Genomic DNA, 22,424 nt, shown 5'->3' on the forward strand with positions numbered 1-22,424 from the left:
GAGGCCTTGAGACCGCCGTGCTCACGACCCTCTCTTCGGGCCGTGACTTATATTTCAGTTGTGATCATGTTTAACTCATTTGTGAGACCTTAAACTCTTTGAGCATGGCACTGGGCCCATTATAACTTGTATAGTTATGGAGTGTAGACAATCAGTAGTGCGTGCTTAAATCCTTAATTGGATTCCCTGTCCCTGGACATTTGGTGGCTGTGGAAAGGAAGCTCAAAGAGGTTTATGCCTCGCCTCAGGTCGAAATGCAGGTGAGGGGCTGCCCTGGGCCTGGGCTGCTGGCTCCATTCTGCCTCCAGCATTCCTTCCACACAGATCACTCTCCAAGCTCTGTGAGCTTTTGGGATTTGTCAGGACCCATGATAGCATTTCATTAAGTCACTGTCTATGGACCCACACCTCATAATGTTCGGCCAGGGCTTTGGTGGCAAATGGCAGATTTTCCTGGTTGTGAGGCCAGTTATCCTCAGAGCTTCGCTAGAGCTCAGTAAGTGTTAAAGAACAGGCTGGGAGGGCCTGCCAAGTTCGCTCTCCGAATCCTTAGTAGTAGATCACTAGGAGCCCTGGTGAGGAACCTCCCCTGATGCCTGCAGAAGTAGTCTCAGAAAGGGGCCAGGTCTTTGTGGGTAATATTCAAGGGGGCTTTTCAAATTCATGGGTCACCTGGGCTGGGAGGAGAATCTCAGGGGTCAGATTGGTGTGTGGAGTCCCCAAGATCAGAGTCCCTAACAGAAAAAGTACTGTGGTAGAGTAAACGGCAACTGGTGAGTTGGCTGGGGATGGAGGAGGAGGCTTCTGACCAGATGGGGTCTGGAGAGCAATTGGGAGTTCAGGGCAGAAGGCCAATCAAGGACTGAGCCTTCCATATGCAGGGGGATGCAGCCTCCCTGGCCTTTGGTGCACTAGGACTCACCCAGCATAGGCTGGATAAATAAAGCATGGGGTCTGGAGCAAGGTGGGATATTCTCACTTTCTGAGCAGCTGCCATAGGCAGGCATCCTACTGTCTGCTCCACAGACACACTCACACGGAGCCCTTGTGGCCACCTTGAGAATGGGCACAGCACAACTTTCCCATTTTGCAGAGCAAAAAGCAGAGGCTCCAGTTCCACAGCTGGTAAATGAGTCAAAGTAGGGTGTGAAGATAATGGTGTGTAGGTCGCTACATTCGCTGTGTTTCTTTAGTGCACACTGCATGCCTGGCCACATGCTCCATATTTTACATTCATTAGCTTTAATCCTCACCATGTGTGGTGGGCAATATAATGGCCATTTCAAAGTTGAAAACATTGCATCTCAGTTAAGGGTAATTGACTGGCTCAGATTTCCATGGTTAGTAGGTGGCTGAGTCAAGATTTGAACCCACGTCTGCCTGACCCTGGAAGCCCATGCTCTTTCTTTGTCACAGCCCCACTGGCTCTTTGGGATGAAGCTTATGATGGATTCAGTTTTGTTCTCAGGGGACTAGAGATGGGTGGGCTGAATCTGGAAGTAGTAGGGCTCTCCATGACGTGATAGGCTAGGTTATGTCACAATAACAACATCTCAGTAGCTTATCTACTTGTAATGTGAACAAGAGATAGTCTTCTCCTGTGGGTCATGACAGTGTCTGGGTGGAGGTTGCTTTGCCAGTCAGAGTTACTGGGGGACCTGGGTCCAAGATTGCTGCAGCCGTGGAAGGGCATATGTGAATCACTTGGTGGCTCTTATGCTTGGACCTGGATGTGACGTGTGCTACTTGCACTCATATTTCATTGCCCAGAGCTAGTGATAGGACCACACTGGTCTTCAGGAGGCAAGCAAGCACAGCACAGTCCTGCATGTGCCTGAAAGTGAGCAAGACTGACATATTTGGTGAACAGCACTAATGACCACCATGATTTATAGGGGCTTCCGTGGTAGGTGCCCAAATGGCCTTAAAAAAATTTTTTTTTTTAATTTAATTCATGAGAGACACATAGAAGCAGAGACATAGGCAGAGGGGCCTGCAGGGAGCCTGATGCAGGACCTGATCCCAGGATCCCGGGATCGTGATCTGAACCAAAGGCAGATGCTCAACCACTGAGCCGCCCAGGTGCCCCCCTAAATGACCTTATTTTTTTTTATATATATATTAACACATTTTTTTTTCTATGATAGTCACACAGAGAGAGAGAGAGAGAGGCACAGACATAGGCAGAGGGAGAAGCAGGCTCCATGTACTGGGAGCCTGACGTGGGATTCGATCCCGGGTCTCCAGGATCGCGCCCTGGGCCAAAGGCAGGCGCCAAACCGCTGCACCACCCGGGGTTCCCCCTAAGTGGCCTTAAAAAAAAAACAAACCCCAGTGGGACCTGGCCTTCAAGCATTCCTGGGACAGGTCTTTGTTTAGACTGGGTTACTCCATCCCTCCCCCTTCGGTCTCTCCCAGCTCTTCTGACAGGAAAGGTGACATTTTGTTCTCTCTTTAGTCAGAAACGGAGGGACTCCAGCAGCCAAGGCTCAGAAACCATTGGTCCAAGGGGAAGGAGGCTAGAAAGTATGACGCCTCCTTCCAGCCTCTGTCTAGAAGGAAATCTGTGCTTTATGTGCTGTAACTTCTGGGTGGTACATACTAACGCGCCCCTGGACACTGCTATTTATACAGTGACTAGTATTTTGACACTTGGCACCATTATTTTTCATGTGCCTTGATCCATGCAGTGAATGGATCCGTAACACCACTCCTGCTTTTAAGAAAACCAAACTGTGATTCAGAGAAGTTAGTACTTGAGCCAAACCTCCGAGTGGGCAGGTGACCCTCCCTGGATTAGGAAATTCCTCTTTCTGGCCCTGCTCCCTCTGCGTGTCAGAGCTGGCTGCCGACCCCAGCAGCTGGCCTGCAGGAAGGGGTCAGAGACGCCGTGTGGGCTTTACAGGAGCTCTGGACATCTTTGAAGGAGGAAATACCTAAAGGTCATCCTTGTTGTATGTCTTAATCCAGGCTATTGTGGGAACAAGCCTCAAAGCTTGAGGAGAGTTCTGGTCCAGCCTCGTGCCTCTCAACCATGATATCAGCCCTGCTTTTGCTTCTCCAGCCCCTTTTAGCTTCAGCTGCAGAAGTGAAGGACAAAGGGGAAATGTGGTGATTTTCCGCATGGAAATTTGGTCTAGTTTGGGGGTGCAGAGAGGTGCTAATGGGATTGGTCATTGGGGTGAGAGTTCTGGGTCTAAGAATTTTTATTTAATATTTTTAAGTGGCATGATTTCTACAACTTGGGGTTAATCCTCAGTATTTATAGAAATAATATAGTGGCAAAATAGGAAAGTTGAAGGCTCAGCTTTCACAGTAACAAGATTTCTGGGAAGGGAACAGTATAGAACTGTGAACTCACTTAGGACCTATTGGGTTCTAGATGGAGCCTTTGGTTTATCTTGGAGGAGTCCCCCACAACTCCCCAGTAGGCAATGCTCTGGAGAACCTGCTCGTTTTTCTCTCTTCAAAAATCCTATACAACCTGTTAGGCTTGTGTGTGCTGATAGCGAGCTGATTTTAACCATTTGTAAAGCTGTCTGGTCCATTGGTGACAAAGTAACTGGGTTTCTAAGCCCTGCTTTTTTCCTGTCCCTACCCCCTGATGCTTTCCTGGTGACGCAGAACTCCAGATGCATGGCACTGGCTGGGTGGAGTCTCTTCAAGCCAGCGGGCAGCTCCTTGAAGGGCCAGTCACACCACGGGAGGATGTTGGATTCTATAAACAAAAACTTCTACGTGCTGGTTACAAGATTAGCTTAGACTGTGGCCCTTGGGGCGAGGGAAGTGGTGTCTCATAAATAGGATGTGAGGCTCTTTTTATCTCCTGAAAACTGAGAGGATCCAAGGACACTGGGGAAAATTTTGTAAGAATTTCGCAGAGTTGTGTGAAACAAGAAAAAAGGCAAAAGCATAATTAAAAGTCTGTAACCTAAGGCTGTTTTAGAGAAGCCCATGAAACTGTTTCCGTGATATAATTGCGTGTTCTTTTTTTTTTTTTTTTTACCCCTTTTAAGTCAGGGTGAGTGTGTGGACATAGCCACACACATACCCCCCTCCACCCAAGTCGCCAGCTGTGGACCTTCCTGTATCTTTCTCTGGCTGACTGAAGTTGCTACCCTACTCAGAAGAACCTAGAAACAAGTAGCAGAGATCAGAGACAGGGAATCGGAGGTAGATACGACTCCTGGCTGTGTGACTTTTGGCTACCTGACTTTAATACATACGTAGCTGTCATTGATTGAGTTCTTACCATGTGCCCAGAGCATTGCTGTGTGCTGGGCACAATGTCCTGCTTCATGATTACAACAGGAAACCCAAGGCTTAGTGGTGAACAAGAGGGCCTGGATCAGGTCAGCTGATGCCAAGGCCCTAACTCTTTTTTGTTTGTTTGTTTGTTTGTTTGTATTTATTTATTTATTTATTTATTTATTTATTTATTTTTAAATTTTTATTTATTTATGATAGTCACACACACAGAAAGAAAGAGAGAGAGAGAGAGAGGCAGAGACACAGGCAGAGGGAGAAGCAGGCTCCATGCACCGGGATCCCGACGTGGGATTCGATCCCGGATCTCCAGGATCGCGCCCTGGGCCAAAGGCAGGCGCTAAACCACTGCGCCACCCAGGGATCCCCTTTTTTGTTTTTATTAAGGTATCAGTCACCTAACATAAAATGCACCACTATCACTCTTTTAAAATGTGCAATTCATAGTGTTTATGTACTCACAAGGTTGGGCAGCCGTCGCTACTTTCCGAGTCCAAAACACGTCCATCACCCCCAAATGGAGCAAGCCCCTTACGTCCAAATTCTCCCCTTCCCTGGTCCCTTGGCAACCACGAGTCTACCCTTTCTTTATGGATTTGCCTGTTCTGGACATTTCATATCAACGGAATCATACCATATGTCAAAGCCTGTGCTTTGTAGCTTTTTGGGAAAATCACCTGACCAATTTAGGTGCAGAGTACTTTTATCATAGGTGATTTAACCCCATCTTGGGGATCTATAGATTTGTTGTGTGGCTTGAATGAGAACCTACATCGAATGCATTCGGTGAGCAAATGTGAGGTATTCTATTAGCATAACTTTTGTCTAGGACCTATGTCTGAATGACAGGCCACCCTGAAAGCAAATCTTGCTGTTTCTTAACTATTCAAAGAGAATTATATTGACTTATTTCACAAAAATGTGGTGAAGAATACCAGTGATGTTTCTTTTTTTTTTTTTTTAAAGATTTTATTTATTATTTATTCATGATAGAGAGAGAGAGAGAGAGAGAGAGAGAGAGAGAGAGAGAGAGAAAGACGGGCAGAAGGAGAAGCAGGCTCCGTGCAGGGAGCCCAACGTGGGACTCGATCCCGGGACTCCAGGATTGCGCCCTGGGCTGAAGGCAGGCGCCAAACCGCTGAGCCACCCAGGGATCCCCACCAGTGATGTTTCTAACCTATGTAATCACAAGTTACCTTGGCAACACTGGGTAATTGAATATGTTGAGAAGAGAGTATCTTTCAGGTGATTTGGTAATAAGCAGGAAGTCTACCGCCAGGACAGTGAGAAAACAGGATGTAAACAACATCTTCTTTAAGCCTAATACATTTAAACTTGGTAAATTACCGCAATTTAGCAACACTTTGTTCTGCTTGGTGGCCAGAGTTGCCTGCCTTTGGAGATGAGTTCTCACATCCTTTAGATGCCAGGGGTAGGGACACCAATAAAAAGGATCTGAGATTAATGGGCAGTGTTTGAAAATGAAATGTAAGCATGATGCTGAAAGAGTAGAAACCTCTGGAATTCTTGAACTTCATGACTGATACTGCTCCAGTTTCTTCCAAGTTCATTCTAGAATTCCAGACTCTGAGAACTGGCAGGGACACTGGAATTAGACCAGTTCGTGAGCAGAGGAGCAAACTGAAGGCAGCAAAGTTAAATGACTGGCCTGCAGTCCTCACACAGTGAATTATTAGCCAAGTCTGGTCCAGAATCCACATCTTCTAACCACTGTTCTTGGCGTTGGAATCAACTCTTGCTTGAAAATATTTGGGGTTTTGGTATGAGCACCCTTGACTTCTTTGCCATTCTCTTTGTCACGTGGATTCCCATCTCACTCGTGCCCTGCTCCCATGCCCAAAACACAAACAAATGGAGCTCATTGAGAAGTCCAAGTGTGTAACTGATTCAGTTCTGAACTGCAGATATGTTGGGAAGGAATGGTGTTGGTATTTGGGAAATGTAGTGAAAGAATTTTTGGAAATTCTGATGTAGCTTTTAGAGCAGGGGTTTAAAGAATGATCTTTTTCAATGGCTCAATCCCTGTCTGACCAAAAATGGTAAGTAGGCAGAGTCAAAAAGGAGGAAGGGAAACCGCATCACTCCACATTAGTGCCAGCATGTCAGCTTTTTCAAGCTTTTGTATCTTGTCTTTTTTTTTTTTTTTTTAATTTTCTGACTTATTCAGAGGTAATGTTACCTATTACACTTCTTTAATGGTGTGACCTGAGCTCAGAGGGGCCAGAGGTTTGCATGGGTCACAGTGTGGGCTGGCTGCAAAGCCTGCAGTAGCGTCCAAGCCACCTGACACCCAACGCCAGGCTCTGGAGTCAGACCAGGAAGCCTGAAGGACTTGAACAGTTGGGGCCAGAGCTCTGAGTCTTTACAGGAAGGTCCTGAGGTCACAACAGCCTCTCCTCTGTCTAGACCTCACCACTCAAAGTGAGACCCACAGGCCAGCATCATTGGCATTAATCGGGAGCTTGTTAGAAATGCAGTCCGCCTGGGTAGCTCAGTGGCTGAGTATCTGCCTTCAGCTCCGCGTGTGATCCCAGGGTCCTGGGATCGAGTTCTGCATCAGGCGCCTTGCAGGGAGCCTGCTTCTCCCTCTGCCTGTGTCTCTGCCTCTCTCTCTCTGTCTCTCATGAATAAATAAAATCGTAAAAAAAAAAAAAAAAAAAAAGCAGCGTCCAGTCCGTGCTCCAGGCTTCCTGAGTTAGGGTGAGCCTTTAACGGGATCCCCAGGGGAGTCCTATGCTCAGTCAAGTGCGAGAATCCTGGCTTCCTGGCTTAGAGGCTTTACGCCGGGGAAATTGACAGGGGAAGAGAGAAGTAAGCAGCTTATGACTACGGAGTATGCCGTTTCTATTCCTTAAATAGCTTACTGTTGCTCGGGTGAGGGGATGGCTGAGGACGCCATACAGGGGACCTAGTTCTCTACACATTCAAAGTGAGAAAGGGACTTGTTATTTGTCACCTAGGTCCTTCACTGTGGAGGCCAAAGTGGACGTCCACCGCTGTGATGGTGAAAAAGCAGTAACCCCCCAGCAGATGGCCTGACCTAAGGGACACTTTGGGTGCCCATCAGCTGAGATCCTGCAGCCTCAACAGATAGGAGTGTGGGGGCGGCCAGGGATGTGGAACCGACAGACCAGCATTCCATTCCCTGGACTCCCGGCCTCCACGCCTCAGCTGTTTTCACTCATTCAGCAAAACAGGGAGACAGAAAAGAAACAAAAGCTGGCTGTGGTAGATGGCTTGTTAATTAGTAAAGCCCGATGTGTCCACGTGTAGGGTCTGCACTCGGGCAAGCCAGGAGGGCCTCCTCCCGAGGCCACTTGTTATCCGCCAGGAGTGAACCCAAGGTGTCTGTGCTCCTGCAAGGAGTGCATCAGTGCCTTTAGATCAGAAAAAACCACTCAGGCATGGCTTTTTCTTCCACTGTTTTCAGGATTTTGTGCTTGTCATGGTTAAAAGTTTCCTCTGGCCCCAGGGGAGAATGTGAGCATTTCTAAATGTAGGCATTAACTCATGAAAAGCGGGTCATTATTAGCAATGAATGGTGGTACCTTACAAAGACTGGAATTTTTGCCTCTTTTTTTTTTTTTTTTTTTTTTTGGTGATACAATCGTATATCCTCTCCTCTCCTTTTAAATAGTAATTGGAGCATATGGTTAAAAGTCAACTATTTTAGAAGTAGTGGAAATTTAGCAGTTTAGCACATTGAAACATGCTGTTTGTTTTGGAAAAATTTTCTTAGTTAATGTCGGTTTAGTAGACCATCCTCAATTGGGAAATGAGGCTAAATTTCTAATGAATTAGCCAACCAGGAAATCTGATTTGCCCTTGGAATGAGAAGGGGGTCATCTAATTTGTGCAGCACAGTTGTCCTGGAAAGACCATTAGAAGATCTCAGGTCTCTCTTTGGGGAAATATAGGTTTGATATTTGGCTGCCCAAAATGTGCAGGTTGTGGTGTGAAGCCAAGTTTGAGGATTTAGAGCTACAGCAAGTGAACTGTGCAAAGTCCTGCCCTTTGGGAAACATATGTGGGTTTCCTTGGCTTGGCAGTCATATCAGTGGTGAGGACTCTTGCCTAGATATTGACAAAGTATACCAGGTAGGTAACTTCATCCACCTTTTCCAAGTGAAGGAAGGAAGGCTCTCTGAAGCCGAAAGATGCTTTCCAGCAAAAGATGCTGGAAACAGATATAGCCTGGATTCGAGTCTGATCTGGCTGACTGACCATAGAGACTTCTGCTCCTTCCTCTATGCTGTTAGATATGTCTTTTAGAGTTAAAACAGAGAATTCCATTCTTGACATGATTTATGTCTGCATTGCTCAAGTTGAGATGGGCGTGCGTGTACTGGGTAGGTGAGGAGGAGAGGCCTTGGCACAGCTGCAGGGGAGAAGTGGTCCGTCTTCCAGAATGCCAAGGGTACAGTATCTTAATATAAAGCGACATGAAGTAGAATGAAAAATACTGTGGTGTCGAATGCAAACTGTACAAGCAATTTTGTTGAAAAAACCCAAAACCTTGAAAGGCGCTTAATTTTGTGCAGCCCCTTGGAGGTCTCTCATCAGCCTACGTTGGACTTCCCTGCCTTCAGGTTGCTGGGTGGAAATTTTGGAGACCTGTTCACATAAGTGCAAGTCCTGGGCCATCTGGGTCTTTTCCACCCTCCCAGCTATATGTGGTGAAAAGGAATTTCTTAACTATGTAAACCCGCGTGGGAGATCTCGTTGGCGCTTTGCTCTGTTTGTACAGCTGCTCCCGGGGCTCTGGCTCTGCTATCTTTCATGGCCCAGAAGTATCTGCGAATGTGCTAGGGAAGGGTTTCAAGAGGCTGGAGGAGGTGAGAACTGAGCTGGGGAGGTGGCTGTCCTCCAAGTGCCTGTGGGCATTGATAGTCTTTTCAAAGAAAATGTCTATTTTGATTTAAAAAATGTAATATCTCTTGAATTTCCATAGTTCAAGAGTTACAAGAAGGTTTGCAATGGATATGTTTCTCTTTTTTTCTGTGACCCTGCTTCCCTTCCTCAGAGACAGCACGTTTTACCTGTTTCTTGTGTAGCCAGGTAATTACATATTTATCCCATTGCCTGCCTTTTATACAGACCTCCCTTCTGTGTGTACCATTCTGTCCCTTGCATTTTCCTCACTCTTTTTCCTTTAATTTTTTTTTTTTTTGGCTGCACAGGTTATCATTGACCTGATATAACTTGTTTAATAAGGGCCCCATCAGATGCATTTAGTTCACCTCAATCTTTTGCTATTTTAATGCTGCAATTAATAATCTTTTTTTTTAAGATTTTATTGATTTACTCATGAGAGACACAGAAAGAGAGAGGCAGAGACACACAGAGGGAGAAGCAGGCTCCATGCAGGGAGCCCGATGTGGGACTTGATCCTGGAACTCTAGGATCACGCCCTGAGCTGAAGGCAGATGCTTAACTGCTGAGCCACCCAGGTGTCCCTGATAATCTTATTTATATGGTATTTTGCACACATGTAGGGTAAGTGCGAGAAGAGAAGGTATGGGATCATAGGGAATGTAGATTATAATTTTGGTTGATACTACCAAATTGCCTCCCAGGACCTCATACAAGTTTCTAGCCACCCACTCCACCCCACCAGTGGCAGGAGCAGAACCTTTTGGCTTATGCTACCCACCTGCCTTCTGCCTTTGGCTGCCTGAGAGGTGAAGAAATGATCTCAGTGCAATTTTAAGGGATGGTCCAGTCTTGAAAAACAATAGAACATAGCACATCTGCTACTTTTGTCCCTGTGGTGATGACTGCAAGGTGTTTAGAACCTTTTGGAGTGGCAGAGGAGCTAGGGTTGGTTTTTGTTAACTATTTGAGAGTGCTTGCATGAATGAATAGTAGTTAAGATCTTAAGCGAATCCATACAGTTTCTTTAAAAATAAATATTACAGTGGTGATATGGCTAAATGAATCTTTAGAGATTGTGTGCTCCTTAATTTTATTTATGATGTAGCAGCCTCTGCAATCTTGTCATGACAGGACTTAAGATAAAAAAAATCACAGAAACATAGTCCCAGCAACTTCATCGAGGTTAGTAGTACTTGTCTCCAGTGATCTCTGAGTCGGTCCTTACCAACTCAGGTCCCAGTAGAGTCCTGCGGCCCATTGCCACATTTCCTGAGATACAAACATAAGCATTTGGAAAAGATGATGCTTAGGTCAAAGTTCAGAGTAGGAAGAGGGCGCTCTTGAAACCTCAAGTTTTTTTTCTTCGCTGGGAAGTCATGTAGGACTTGTCTTCAACAAAGGGATATTCAGAGAATTAGCTATGGTTTCGGGAAAAGGAATTTTGTCCTATGGACTTGATATAAAATAGGGGACTGGGTGTGGGGGGGCAGGCAGGGACAGGGAGAGGGTTCTGGAAAAGTTTACCAACAGAGGGTTAAGGTCCATTTATTGGTAAACATAATGTGGTCTATCACCCTATGAAGACACAGAGAAAAACAACAGCTAGTCAAAATAGGACTCAGAGTCTCTACCCATGCGAGCTCCCTCGAGTCATGCTCAGCCTGTGTTACTGAAAGCACTGGAGCAGAGCCCTGCCAGCTATAAACTGAGCCATTCACTTGCCCGGCCAGCCCTTCTGGCGTGTCATCCCTCAGGATTCAGGATATGTGTCCACAGCTTGCAAACGGAGAGTATACCAAGTCCTAGACATCAAAACACAGTGCGAGGCCCTTTATCTAGCATGCCAGGGGGCCAGTTAGGCCTGAATTCAAGTTAAACCAGATCTGGTTTTCGGTGGCCTTGTTCTCCCTGAGATTCCTGGGTGAACAAAAGAGCACTGACCACATGTGTGTGTTCTTCACTTTACAAGAACATGTGGGCAGATATCTTGGAGCCTGCTCTTCCTCTCTCTGGTGCCTTGGTGAACCTCAGGCCACTGAGGTCAACGCCTCATCTCCTCTCCATCCCAACTCCGTGTCCTAATTTCTTTTATCTTCTGTTTCTCTTCTTTCAGTTGGCTGTATGGAGACATAATTTGTGACCTACAGTTCTCCTGCTCAAAGTGCCCAATCCAGTGATTTTTTAGTATGTTCCTAGACTTGTGCAACCATCACTGCTGTCAATTTTAGAACATTTTCATTACCCTTAGCCCCATGCAACCACTGATCCACTTTCTATCTCTATAGATTTGCCTGGTCTAGACATTTCGTATAAATGTCAACATGTGGGATGCCTGGGTGGCTCAGCAGTTGAGCACCTGCCCCTGGCTCAGGGCGTGATCCCGTGGTTTCGGGATCAAGTCCCACATCAGGCTCCCTGCCTGGAGCCTGCTTCTCCCTCTGTCTAGGTTTCTGCCTTTCTCTCTCTGTGTCTTTCATGAATAAATAAATAAAATCTTAAAAAAAAATGTCAACATGTGGATGTTTGGGACTGGCTTCTTACACTTAGCATAATGTTTGCAAGGTTCATCCATGTTGTAGCATGGGTCAGTACCTCATTCCATTTTAGAGTGAAATAATTCGTTGTATGGATCTACCACCTTTTGGTTGCCCATTCATCAGTGGATGGGCAGTTGGGTTGTTCCTGCCCTTTGGCTATCAGGAATAATGCTGCTGTGATATTTTGTACAAGCTTTTGTGTGGCCACATGTTTTCATTTCCCTCAGGTGTATATTGGAAGGAGGGGCAAGATGGCAGAAGAGTAGAGTCCTCAACTCACTTGGCCCCACAAACTTACCTAGATAACTCTCTTAGGTATACACTTAAGAGTGGAATTGCTGGGTCATATAACTCTGTTTAATATTTTGAGGAACTGCCAAGCTATTTTCCAAAGTGGGTGCACTGTGTCACATTCCTACCACCAACATGTAAGGGTTCTGACTTTACATCTTCCCCAACCGTTGCTATTATCTTCCTGGTTATATGGTCATCCTAGTAAGTGTGAAGTGGCACCTCGTTATGGTTTTGATTTGCATTCCCCTTGGTAAACTAATGATGTTGAGCATCTTTTTATGTACTTATAGGACTTTTGTAGATCTTCTTTGGAAGGAGGTCTACTCAGATTCTTTGCTCCTTTTTTTCTTGGAGAGAGAAAATGCATGTGAGAGTTGGGCCGGTGGGTGGGGGCAGAGGGAGAGAGAGAATCTTAGGAAGATTCCATGCCCAGCATGGAGCCCATGTGGGGCTCATTCTCACAAACCTGAAATCATGACCTGAGCCAAAATCAAGAATTGGACACTTATGTGACTGAGCAGGCTGAGCACCCTTTTTTGCCCATTTTTAAATTGAGTTGTCTTTTATTATTGAGTTGAAAAATTCTTTATATATTCTAGATATGGATCCTTTATCAAATATATGATTTTTAACCATTTTCTCTAATTCTGTGGGTTGTCATTTCACTTTGTTGATGGTATCATTGGCAGCACAAAAGTTTTTAATTTTGCTGAAGTCCAGTTTACCTATTTTCATTGTATCTTTGCCCTTGTTAAAAATCAGTTGACTGTAAAATGTTGGGTTTGCTTGGGGGTTGTCAATTCTATCCCAATGAATTGTATGTGTATCCTTATGGCAGTGCCACACTGTCTTATAACTATAGCTTTGTAGTCTTATGTTTTAATAGGAAATTTAGGGCAAGAATGGGCAATCTAGACTTTTCTTTTTCTTTCCCTGGTCTGAGCAGTTATTGGATTCTTTGGGTCCTTTCTCAGGCTTTCAAGCACACTTACTTCTCCTTGTTCATCTTGCTGGCTTTGGTAGGAGAGGATACCCAAGTGATCCTGAGATGTCCTAGCTGTTGGGCACTTTAGTTTTCTCCTTAGCATTGCTAGTTAACTGCAATCCGACCCAGTAGCATGGCTGTGATGGATGTTCCCATATGTATAGAATTAAACATTTGGGTTTGAAAAGATGCTATGGTTTCTGAAACTTTCTAATTGGCTAAGTTCAGGATAATACAGCTTATTGTACTGTTAAAAGATTTGAAGATCTTTCCGTAAGGCTACGCAAGCAGGCAATTTGGGCAGATAGTTCTCCTAAGGGGGCCGTGACATAACCCTTGAAGCCAAAGCTTGCCCTCCCTGGACCTTCCCTTCCTTGCAGGCATCTGCACTGCTGTTTCATGAGCATTCAATTTGCTGACATGGGCATCTTTGTAGTAGTAGAGAAATGGAAGGCGAGAGATCTTCTGGGAGAAGTGGAATTCTGGACAAGGCTACTTATTATCACTTCACATTGCTGAGCCAAAAAAAAAAAAAAAGCCCATGCGACATCTGGAATTAACAATAACCACACTGTAATTGTCACCATGCCTTTCTGTTAGGATTTTTGTGCAGCACGGAGCTCATTTTCAGAAGATAGCGCCTAGAGCTTGCACTAGGAACTGTATCAAAATTTCAGTGAATTTTAATTTCCATTTTGTATTGGATATTAAAAAAAAAAAGTCTATAAACAGAAACTGTCCTTCATCCAGAACTCCTTTTAAAGGGCCCTGCACATGGCAAGGGGTCAGGGATGTGAATTCGGCAGAAGGCAGTGGTTACAAGAACAGGTTCTGGAGTCAGTCTGCCCGAATGTGCTTCCTCCTAAGTGAACTTGGACTAGTTTTGTTTTGTGTTTTGTTTTGTTTTGTCTTTTCTTTTCTTTTCTTTTCTTTTCTTTTCTTTTCTTTTCTTTTCTTTTCTTTTCTTTTCTTTTCTTTTCTTTTCTTTCTTTCTTTCTTTCTTTCTTTCTTTCTTTCTTTCTTTCTTTCTTTCTTTTTCTTTCTTTCTTCTTTCTTTCCTTCCTTCCTTCCTTCCTTCCTTCCTTCCTTCCTTCCTTCCTTCCTTCCTTCCTTCCTTCCTTTTTGTGTGTTTTTGGACTAGTTTTCTATCTACCCAAGTCTTAGTTTCTTTGTCTTTAAAACAGTGATAAGAATCGTACCCACCTCCTAGAGTTGTTAAAAACTTGAAATCCCTTGTCAAAGACTTAATATAGACAACGGTTGACAGCATTTTTCTGTAAAGAGCTAGATAGTAAATATTCTAGGCTTTGCAGCACCAGGGGCCTTCCCTTGCAGGTGTCTGGACTCCTCACTGCTGTTGTACCGTGAAAGCTGCCACAGACAGTGTGCTTCCCGGTGGGCATGGCGATGCTCCAGTCACACTTTTTTTTTTTAATAACAGGTGGCGTGCTGGACTTGGCCTCCAGGATATAGCATGTCGATCCCTGGCTTAGCACGGTGCCTGGCACATCACGAGTTTTTAATAAATATCAGCCATGCCTGAAGCTGGGACGGCCCCTTGACAGCAGTGCCCATGTTCACCCACTCCATGTTTTTAACAGAACGTCGAGGTCCTGGCCAGTCGGAGCAACACTTCAGAGCAGAGCCAGCTGGGGGCTGAAATGCACGTGAAGGCTCTGCAGGAGGAGAATGAGAAGCTGCGGGAAAGCATCGAAGAGCTGGAGCAGAGCGTCGCTCGGCTGCAGAGGCAGATTGCTGACATGAAGGACGATGAGGTCAAGGCAAAGGAAAGGCTCACAAAATGCGAGGTAAGGCTCACTGGGCCTCAAGCCTGGGTCTGGCAGCTGTGGATCCTTCTTTTTTCCTGTGTGCGTGATTTTGGGAGTGGAAGGGGGATTTGCTATCACAATTTAGTAGGAAAGGTGGAGGCTGGGCAGCCCGGGTCGCTCAGTGGTTTAGCACCGCCTTCTCCAGGATCCTGGAGACCTGGGATCGAGTCCTGAGTCGGGCTCCCTGCATGGACCCTGCTTCTCCCTCTGCCTGTGTCTCTGCCTCACCCCCCGTGTCTCTCATGAATAATTAAATAAAATCTTTTTAAAAAAAAAAAAAGGTGGAGGCAGTGGTTAATATATCCTCTCTGCAAGCCATTGCTGTCATTCCTCTATGATGGTATAAATGGGAGATGGTGAAGTCAGGTGGGAAACATAGGCTTCCCTGCTCACCTAGACGTCAGGGACACTGAACCTTGTGACATAGGCAGAGGCTTCTACATGCCTGAAAAGGCCAATGTAATCTTACCAGCAGACCTGTTCTCACTCATGACTATTTTTCCTTTTTTTTAACACATAATTAATAATTTTTTAAAAAAGATTTTATTTATTTATTCATGAGAGACACACAGCTCTTTCCAAAGCTCCAGAGGGGAGGCTGGATATGTGTTTTCCGTCACCCTGGGTGCTTCGCATGTTCACATCTGGCTAAATATGGAACCGGCAGACAGGCACAGATGTCTAAGAACATACTGCCATATGCCACCTGGGGTGGTCATGTGGTGACCAGAGCCACTGCTGGCTCTGTCCTTGGGTGTCTCCTGCCTTCCTTTCATGCTACTGAGTCAGCTTAGCTTTCTAGGCACAACACACGTCTGTGTGCACTCTGACCCTGTGTTTCATCATAGAGAGAAAACCGGCAATTAGAGGAGGCCCTTGTGAATGCAAGAAAGGAAGAAAGAGAAGCCACATCAGTCAGAAGGACCCTGGAGGGTGAGCTGGAAGACGTGCAGGTAAACGCAGAACTGTCGTCTTTATTTCTCGTAAAGGAAGGCTGAGGAGCAAGATTGGAGAGACATGTTCAGATTGCCACGCCTTCCAGGTAGTTTCTTCGTAGTAATAACCACACCAGACTTCAGATCCTCTATCTAGACCAGTGGTTGTCAACTGGGGGACATCTGGCAGTGTCTGATGACATTTTTTTTTTTAATTATTTATGATAGTCACACACACACAGAGAGAGAGAGAGGCAGAGACATAGGCAGAGGGAGAAGCAGGCTCCACGCACCGGGAGCCCAACGTGGGACTCGATCCCGGGTCTCCAGGATCGCGCCCTGGGCCAAAGGCAGGCGCCAAACCGCTGTGCCACCCAGGGATCCCCCTGGTGACATTTTGGGCTGTTACAACTGGGGACGAGCTCCTGGCATCCAGTGGACAGAAACCAGGCATGCTGCTAAACGTGCCACAAAGCATAGGACAGCCCCCACAGCAATGAATTATCTAGCCCTGAATGGCAGTGGTGCCGACTTTGAGAAATCCTGGTGTAGGATATTAAAGAGCTTGACAGCTTTCCAAAGATAAAATATGAATTGTGTGAGAAGGCTGGCAGGATCGGTCCCCGAGGCAGTGTGGAGTCCGCTCTCTGGCAGAAGCCAATTTCCTTTCTCCTCTGGGCAAATATCCTCTGCAGAGTGCTGTCCCAAAGGACGGCTATTAAAAGCAGGAGGAAGTTAGGGTTTTTTTGAAACTAGATAGCTATCTGCATTCGAAATCAGTAGATTCTTAGAAAATTAGGTTTTCCCATTTGAAGGTTCGAAAGATTGTAGGAAGTACATTCTTTAAAAAAAAAAAAAAAAGTCTGCACCGAAGTGCAAAAGTCTAAAATGACTTTGCACAGCGACCTGGGTGTGATCCAGGTATGTCCTTCCTTCCATCTGCTCTCGGGCTTTACAGAACCAGCACCAGGCACTGGCAGGCAGTTTCTGAGGAGGCAAAAGCCAATGATTTTGAGGAGTTGTCGAAGAGGAGACTGTTGACTCATTTCCACGAGGACCACTGGATGAGGAAGGCGCGTAGGAAAAGTGTTAGGAGCTGGCAAAGAGGTCCGGGTTCAGATTTGTAAATCTGCCGAACGCCTAATTGCAGCTTTCCTTGCAGCATACAGCTTCCCCTCCTCGGGGGCAGAGAGGAGCCTGCCTGTGCTCGGGGCGGCCACCCCCAGAGCAGTGGTCGGTGCCTTCCCTCCAGCTTTGGACAAAGACCTTGTTTTTTGCAAACTTAAGTAAAACTTTTCTCCTGACTTCGGTGTCTGCCTGTCTTCGCTTTGGACTTCTGTCTCTCTCTCTTTGTCCTCTTCCTCCCTCCCTCCCTTCCTTCCTCGTTTGGTTAGTTTGGTGTGGAGGGCAGGCCCACTGTGCTGTTAAGGACTCGTGCCCACGAAGCCCTGCTGCTCAAGTGCAGGGCAGGGTTTGGGTGCAAGAGCCTGCAGGTCACAGGAAAAGAGGACAAGCATTTGGACTCTACAGGGATGAAAGTCTGCATCTTCGTGTCCCGCCCGCACCGAGTGCTGGGCGCAGCTATTACAGGCCGTCCGTCCTCATCAACTTTAGGTCAAACCAGAAAGTTTCCCACGTAAGGAAGTAGTTTACCAGCTGTGAATCGGCAGCTCCAGGTTCCTTCTGCAGAGAGAGCAGGTGACGGCCCCAAGGCCTAAAGATCTCAATGTAATCCCCGCCCACCCGCCTCCAGATTGCTGTTCTGGCCTTGGAAGTGATCCCTGATGCGTTGCTGTTGTCCAGACCTGTCTCCCCAGTGGTGCTGGGATGGCGCGAACTCCCGGTGCGGCCGTGTGTGGCCCTGCTCTCCGGCAAACACGTTTTAAAAAGGCCCAACAATCTCAGCATGGTTGTCTCAACTAGCCGGTCTCAGAAGTAGCGCCACGAAAAGGGCACCATCGCTCTGAAATGCTGGGTTTTCTCTAAAGTTGGGAACCAGAAAGCTGGCTCCTTTAGTAACTTTCTGCATGCCTCTCTTCCCAAAGCTGGCAACTGAAGGGGAACTTAATTAACTTTTCAAGGACGAGGAAAGAGTAACTTGTTTTTGCTTTTTCCATGCAGCATTTTATATTTCAAATCTCTGTGCCTTTAGCAATCTATGGCATCTTCATGCACGATAAATGTATTTTTTTAAAGATTTTATTTATTCATGAGAGACAGAGAGAAAGAGGGGGCAGAGACACAGGCAGAGGGAGAAGCAGGCTCCCTGTGGGGAGCCTGACATGGGACTCGATCCTGGGCCTCCAGGATCACATCCCGGGCTGAAGGCGGCACTAAACCGCTGAGCCACCCGGGCTGCCCAATGTATTTCTTTATGTAGTAGCTGAAGACCAGGTGAACTTCGGTGTGATTTATTAGGACTCAGTCAGAACGTGGCTGTGGGTTATAAAGATGCCATCGTTGGTTTGCTCGACCCCTGCCGCTCGGGTTAGGATTGTGCTACTGGGTGGATCGATGGGAACTGCGTTCAGGCAGAGGCGGGTAGGATTCCCTGGAGAAATGGCTTCTGCAGATGGGCAAGTAAAGAAATCTTTTCTGGAGAAGCCACAGTCCTTTCCTTCAGGGAGGGATAATGTGTAAATTCTGTATGCCTTCACCTCCCACCCTATTGGACTTCTGTGTCTTGAAACAACGGAGGAGGAGAGCCTCAGTGCTTCCCCTGGCAGCCCCAGGGTTTTGTGGCAGGGTACTGCTTGGGACGTCCTCGGTCTTGTGACCCCGCAGAAGCTGTGCTCTGTAGGGAGAGCGTGTACTGGTTTATGAGCTGCTCTCACGGGCTGTAACTTGGGTATCTGGAAAACACTCCTGAGAAGTGCTTTCAAGGCTTCAGATTGTAAATGCTTCACTGCAGCTTTCCTTTCAGGATACAGCTTCTCCTCCTCAGGGGCAGAGAGGAGCCTGCCTGTGCTCAGATTCACTCAGGTCCACCGTAGCTCAGGGGCTGTCACCTCTAGCTTAGGGGCAGGCACCAGCCTCCATCCCATCAAGTGTCTCATTCCTGTAAGCCCATGGGCTCACCTGCCACTCGGTTATTGTAAATATGGCTCAACAGGGGCCTTACTCAGTCACACAGTAAAAAGCTCTGTGTACTGCCAGACAGTGGTCTTGAAGTTCAAGGGTACTCCCCATACATCCACTAACTTGGTGTTTTGCATTCTCCTGACTGATCATTTTTCCCCCAATTTTTGTCCCAGTATTGTGGTCAATGGGCTTATATTGCTGGTCTTGGAAATACTTGAAAAGCGACAGCTTTTCACTCTGGACTCTCAGCTGCAAATGGGAAAGTTTGCTTTTTCGTGTGATTTTGGAACATGTTTTCTCAGCAGTGATGTATTGGAATACATGTCTGGAAGAACTGGGGAGAAAGAAACATTGTTCTAAACAGCATCTCTACACTTTATATTAGAGTTACCTGGGTAACTTTTAAATGTAAATTTGTGGGCTCCAATCTAAGGAAGATGGTGACTCCATCACAAAGGGCTAGAATCTGTGCTTTCAGTAAGGAATACTCCATCCTTACTTGGTGATACTGATATGAGAAGTCTTTAGACCACTTTTGGGGAGAGGTATTAATTTCCAGCCATTGAGTTTTTATCATATGCCTAATAGTGAATCTGGGCTATGAGACATACCCAAATGGAAAATCTGTTCCTTGCCTTGAGTTCTTACTACCCTGCAATACAGGCAAGGTATAAGAAATATATTTTAAATAATCTAGCAACACCGTTCTTCCAGGCAAATGTGTGAGTGTTGGGGTGGGGTGTATGAGGTTTTGGTAGGGCCCCAGGCCCAGAGTGGGGGAGTCTGGTGATCTCCAGTGGCACAGGAGATCAGGGCCAGGCAGGGAGCCCTGCCTGAGCCAAGGGTGAAGCAGAAACCTCCATATGGAGGTTGAATGGAGCCAAGGCTAGCTTGTCTGTTGGCCTGGAGCCTCTGGGATTGGGATCCAGGAGGAAGAAGAGAGAGGCTGAGAGGTCTCTAGGGGTACGGGTTCAGTTGGATCCTGTAGAAAGCCATTCATGTACCTCTGTATTTGTTGTTTTTGGGGAATTTACATTTTGAGATACGTTATTTTTTAAGAATATTTTATTTATTTAATTGAGAGAAAGAGAGAGCACAGAGGGGGAGAGAGAAAAGCAGACTCCTTGCTGAGCAGAGAGGCTGACACAGGGCTCGATCCTAGGACCCTGAGATCATGACCTGAGCCAAAGGTGGACACACTCAACTGACTGAGCCACCCAGGTGTCCCTTGAGATACATAACAGACAGTTTTCTCTCACACAGGGAGCCATACCTTGCTTGCCTTCCCCTGTGCGCTCCCCTCTTCCCCCAGCACCACTAAATCAACACAAACATGAATCCCAGGAGGTGATCCTGTTTCTGGTATGTGCCCAGCTGGACTGTGGTGGGACACACTCCTCTGCTAATTGCCGCCACACTGCCACACTAAACTTCTGGTTACCTTCCTTTTACCACCTTCTTTTCTCTCAACAGCTTTTGTTGACCTTGGTTTTCCACAGCAATTAACTTGCGCAGCCCAGCTGTGTTGGCTGGTTCTCAGGGTGCAGTTAGTCTGGCAGAGTGGAGGGGCCAGAAGGCCTCAATGGGTGGCTTTCTGGCCCCAGGTCGCAGGGTTGGCCAGCAGTGTGGTTGGCTATGCTTTGCAAACCAGGAGTGCCCAAAGTGATTTGGGAGTGTTTTCAAGATGCCTGAGTTGGTGCCTGTGACAGCAGCTTGTAAACTGTTGAGTGCTGTACAAATTTAAACCGTTGTTCCTATACGGTATCTGTGGGGACACCAGACACAGGTCCTAAGCAGAACCTGTAGCAACTCACATGTCGTCCTCAGTACCATACCATTACCTAGATGATCCAGCCCACGTCTGAGTCGTGCCACCCCTTCTGAGCTGTGCCCCTTCTTTATGTGTCTTCATGCCAGTGGCCTCAGCACTCAGCCATTTAAAGATGCCACCATAGGGATCCCTGGGTGGCGCAGTGGTTTGGCGCCTGCCTTTGGCCCAGGGCGCGATCCTGGAGATCCAGGATCGAATCCCACGTCGGGCTCCCGGTGCATGGAGCCTGCTTCTCCCTCTGCCTATGTCTCTGCCTCTCTCTCTCTCTCTCTCTCTCTGTGTGACTATCATAAATAAATAAAAATTAAAAAAAAAAAAGATGCCACCATTATGTTTCTAAAATACTTTAGGAGTTTGTTTTAGACTTGCATATTTTTACATAAAGAACACCAGGCTGTGTGACTGGGGGTGGGGAGAGCTTCAGGGGATCCCAGGGAAAATAGCACACTCAAGATAGTTTCATTTTATGGTAGGTACTAGGTTTTGGTGCTGAATCACTAAATAACACCCTTTTTTACTCCTCTAACTAGTGTCTTTTCCATTTAACACCTTCTGCTCCTCAAGTTTATCCACCTGTGGATTGCCAAATTCCTTACTCTTCTATGTAGGAGTCCAACCCGTGATTCTGTTGACTGCAACTCCCTCTACCCAAGTGGACTCTTGACCTGTGGGTCAATGTTCTGTTTCCTCATACATTCATTTTTAGCTATTTTAACCATAAGAAGCATCTGCAGAGCAGAGCAAATTGTATGATTGCCACATTGGTTTGGGTTTGTCTGATTGTATATCTTTACCTCAGTTTTCAAGCATGAACTTGAAAATTTCATGTTTTTAGACACTGTTCTTAATCACTGCCCTGAGCAGCGTTGGGCCATTTTTGGTATTTTTGTAATAAATCCCCCTCTGCCTGTCCCTTCATTCTCATGGTTTTTGGCTAAGACAACCTCGCATTTATGTCCTTGAATTTCAGAACCAGCAGTGTCCTTGTGTCTTGTGATGGCTTTGTGGGGCCCTTTTCCTTATCACTGATGTAGCAGGTCTGACTGCTTTATGGTTTGGCTGCAGAATTCCCTCTGCTGCCGGTCCTGTGGCTGACCTGGTGGTAGGTGACAGCACTGTCCCTTCCCTGCTTTCTGCAGAGAAATCTGAGTCGGGCCACCCAGGAGCAGAAGCAGTTGTCTGAGAAGCTTAAAGATGAGACTGAGCAGAAAGAGCAGTTAAGGAGGCTGAAGAACGAGATGGAGAACGAGCGATGGCATCTGGACAAGACCATTGAAAAATTGCAGAAAGAGGTAAGGGGCGGGGGAGGAGGAGGTGTGGGTGGAACACCAGAGCTGGGCCCTGGCGCCCTCTGAGGGCCCCATGAGAGCTAAGGAAACATGCATTTCTGTCTAAGCATGCATGTGTCAAACTCCCAGGTCCCCTGAAGCAGCTCTTTGGAATTGTTGAGAATCCTGGTCAAAGGGAAATTGGTCTAGAAAATATAATACCATCTGGATTCTGGGCCCAGCTCCTCTCAACAATTACCCAAAGAAGCCTGGCATGTAAGGGCTGACTTAACAAATGTTACCTGAATCAGAACCTCTGCCTCAATGCATAATATCTGCATTTGCACCCATACTTCTTGTCCAGGAATGTGAAAGGTAATTTCAAAACCCAGTCATTGTTACTTCTCTTCTCCACTTGTCTCTGCCCTAAAATACCCAGAAAAAGCACAAAGCTGATAAAAAAAAAAAAAAAAAAAAAAGCTGATGGGCTCCCCACATTTTA

The 22,424-nt window shown here is 46.4% G+C and overlaps 1 protein-coding gene across 6 annotated transcripts in view; it reads left to right on the plus strand.

Moving 5' to 3' along the window:
* CGNL1 (cingulin like 1) overlaps positions 1 to 22,424 on the plus strand; it is a 186,820-nt gene that overhangs the window by 138,766 nt on the left and 25,630 nt on the right. For all 6 annotated transcript variants that reach the window (XM_025472669.3, XM_025472672.3, XM_025472673.3 and 3 more), the window contains 3 exons: positions 14,580 to 14,786; positions 15,656 to 15,760; positions 21,794 to 21,946. In XM_025472669.3, the coding sequence (XP_025328454.1) occupies positions 14,580 to 14,786; positions 15,656 to 15,760; positions 21,794 to 21,946 (465 nt within the window). The remainder of the gene's footprint in view (positions 1 to 14,579; positions 14,787 to 15,655; positions 15,761 to 21,793; positions 21,947 to 22,424) is intronic.

This window comes from Canis lupus, chromosome 30, assembly GCF_003254725.2.
Source record: "Canis lupus dingo isolate Sandy chromosome 30, ASM325472v2, whole genome shotgun sequence".
In the NCBI taxonomy this organism is placed as follows: domain Eukaryota; kingdom Metazoa; phylum Chordata; class Mammalia; order Carnivora; family Canidae; genus Canis; species Canis lupus.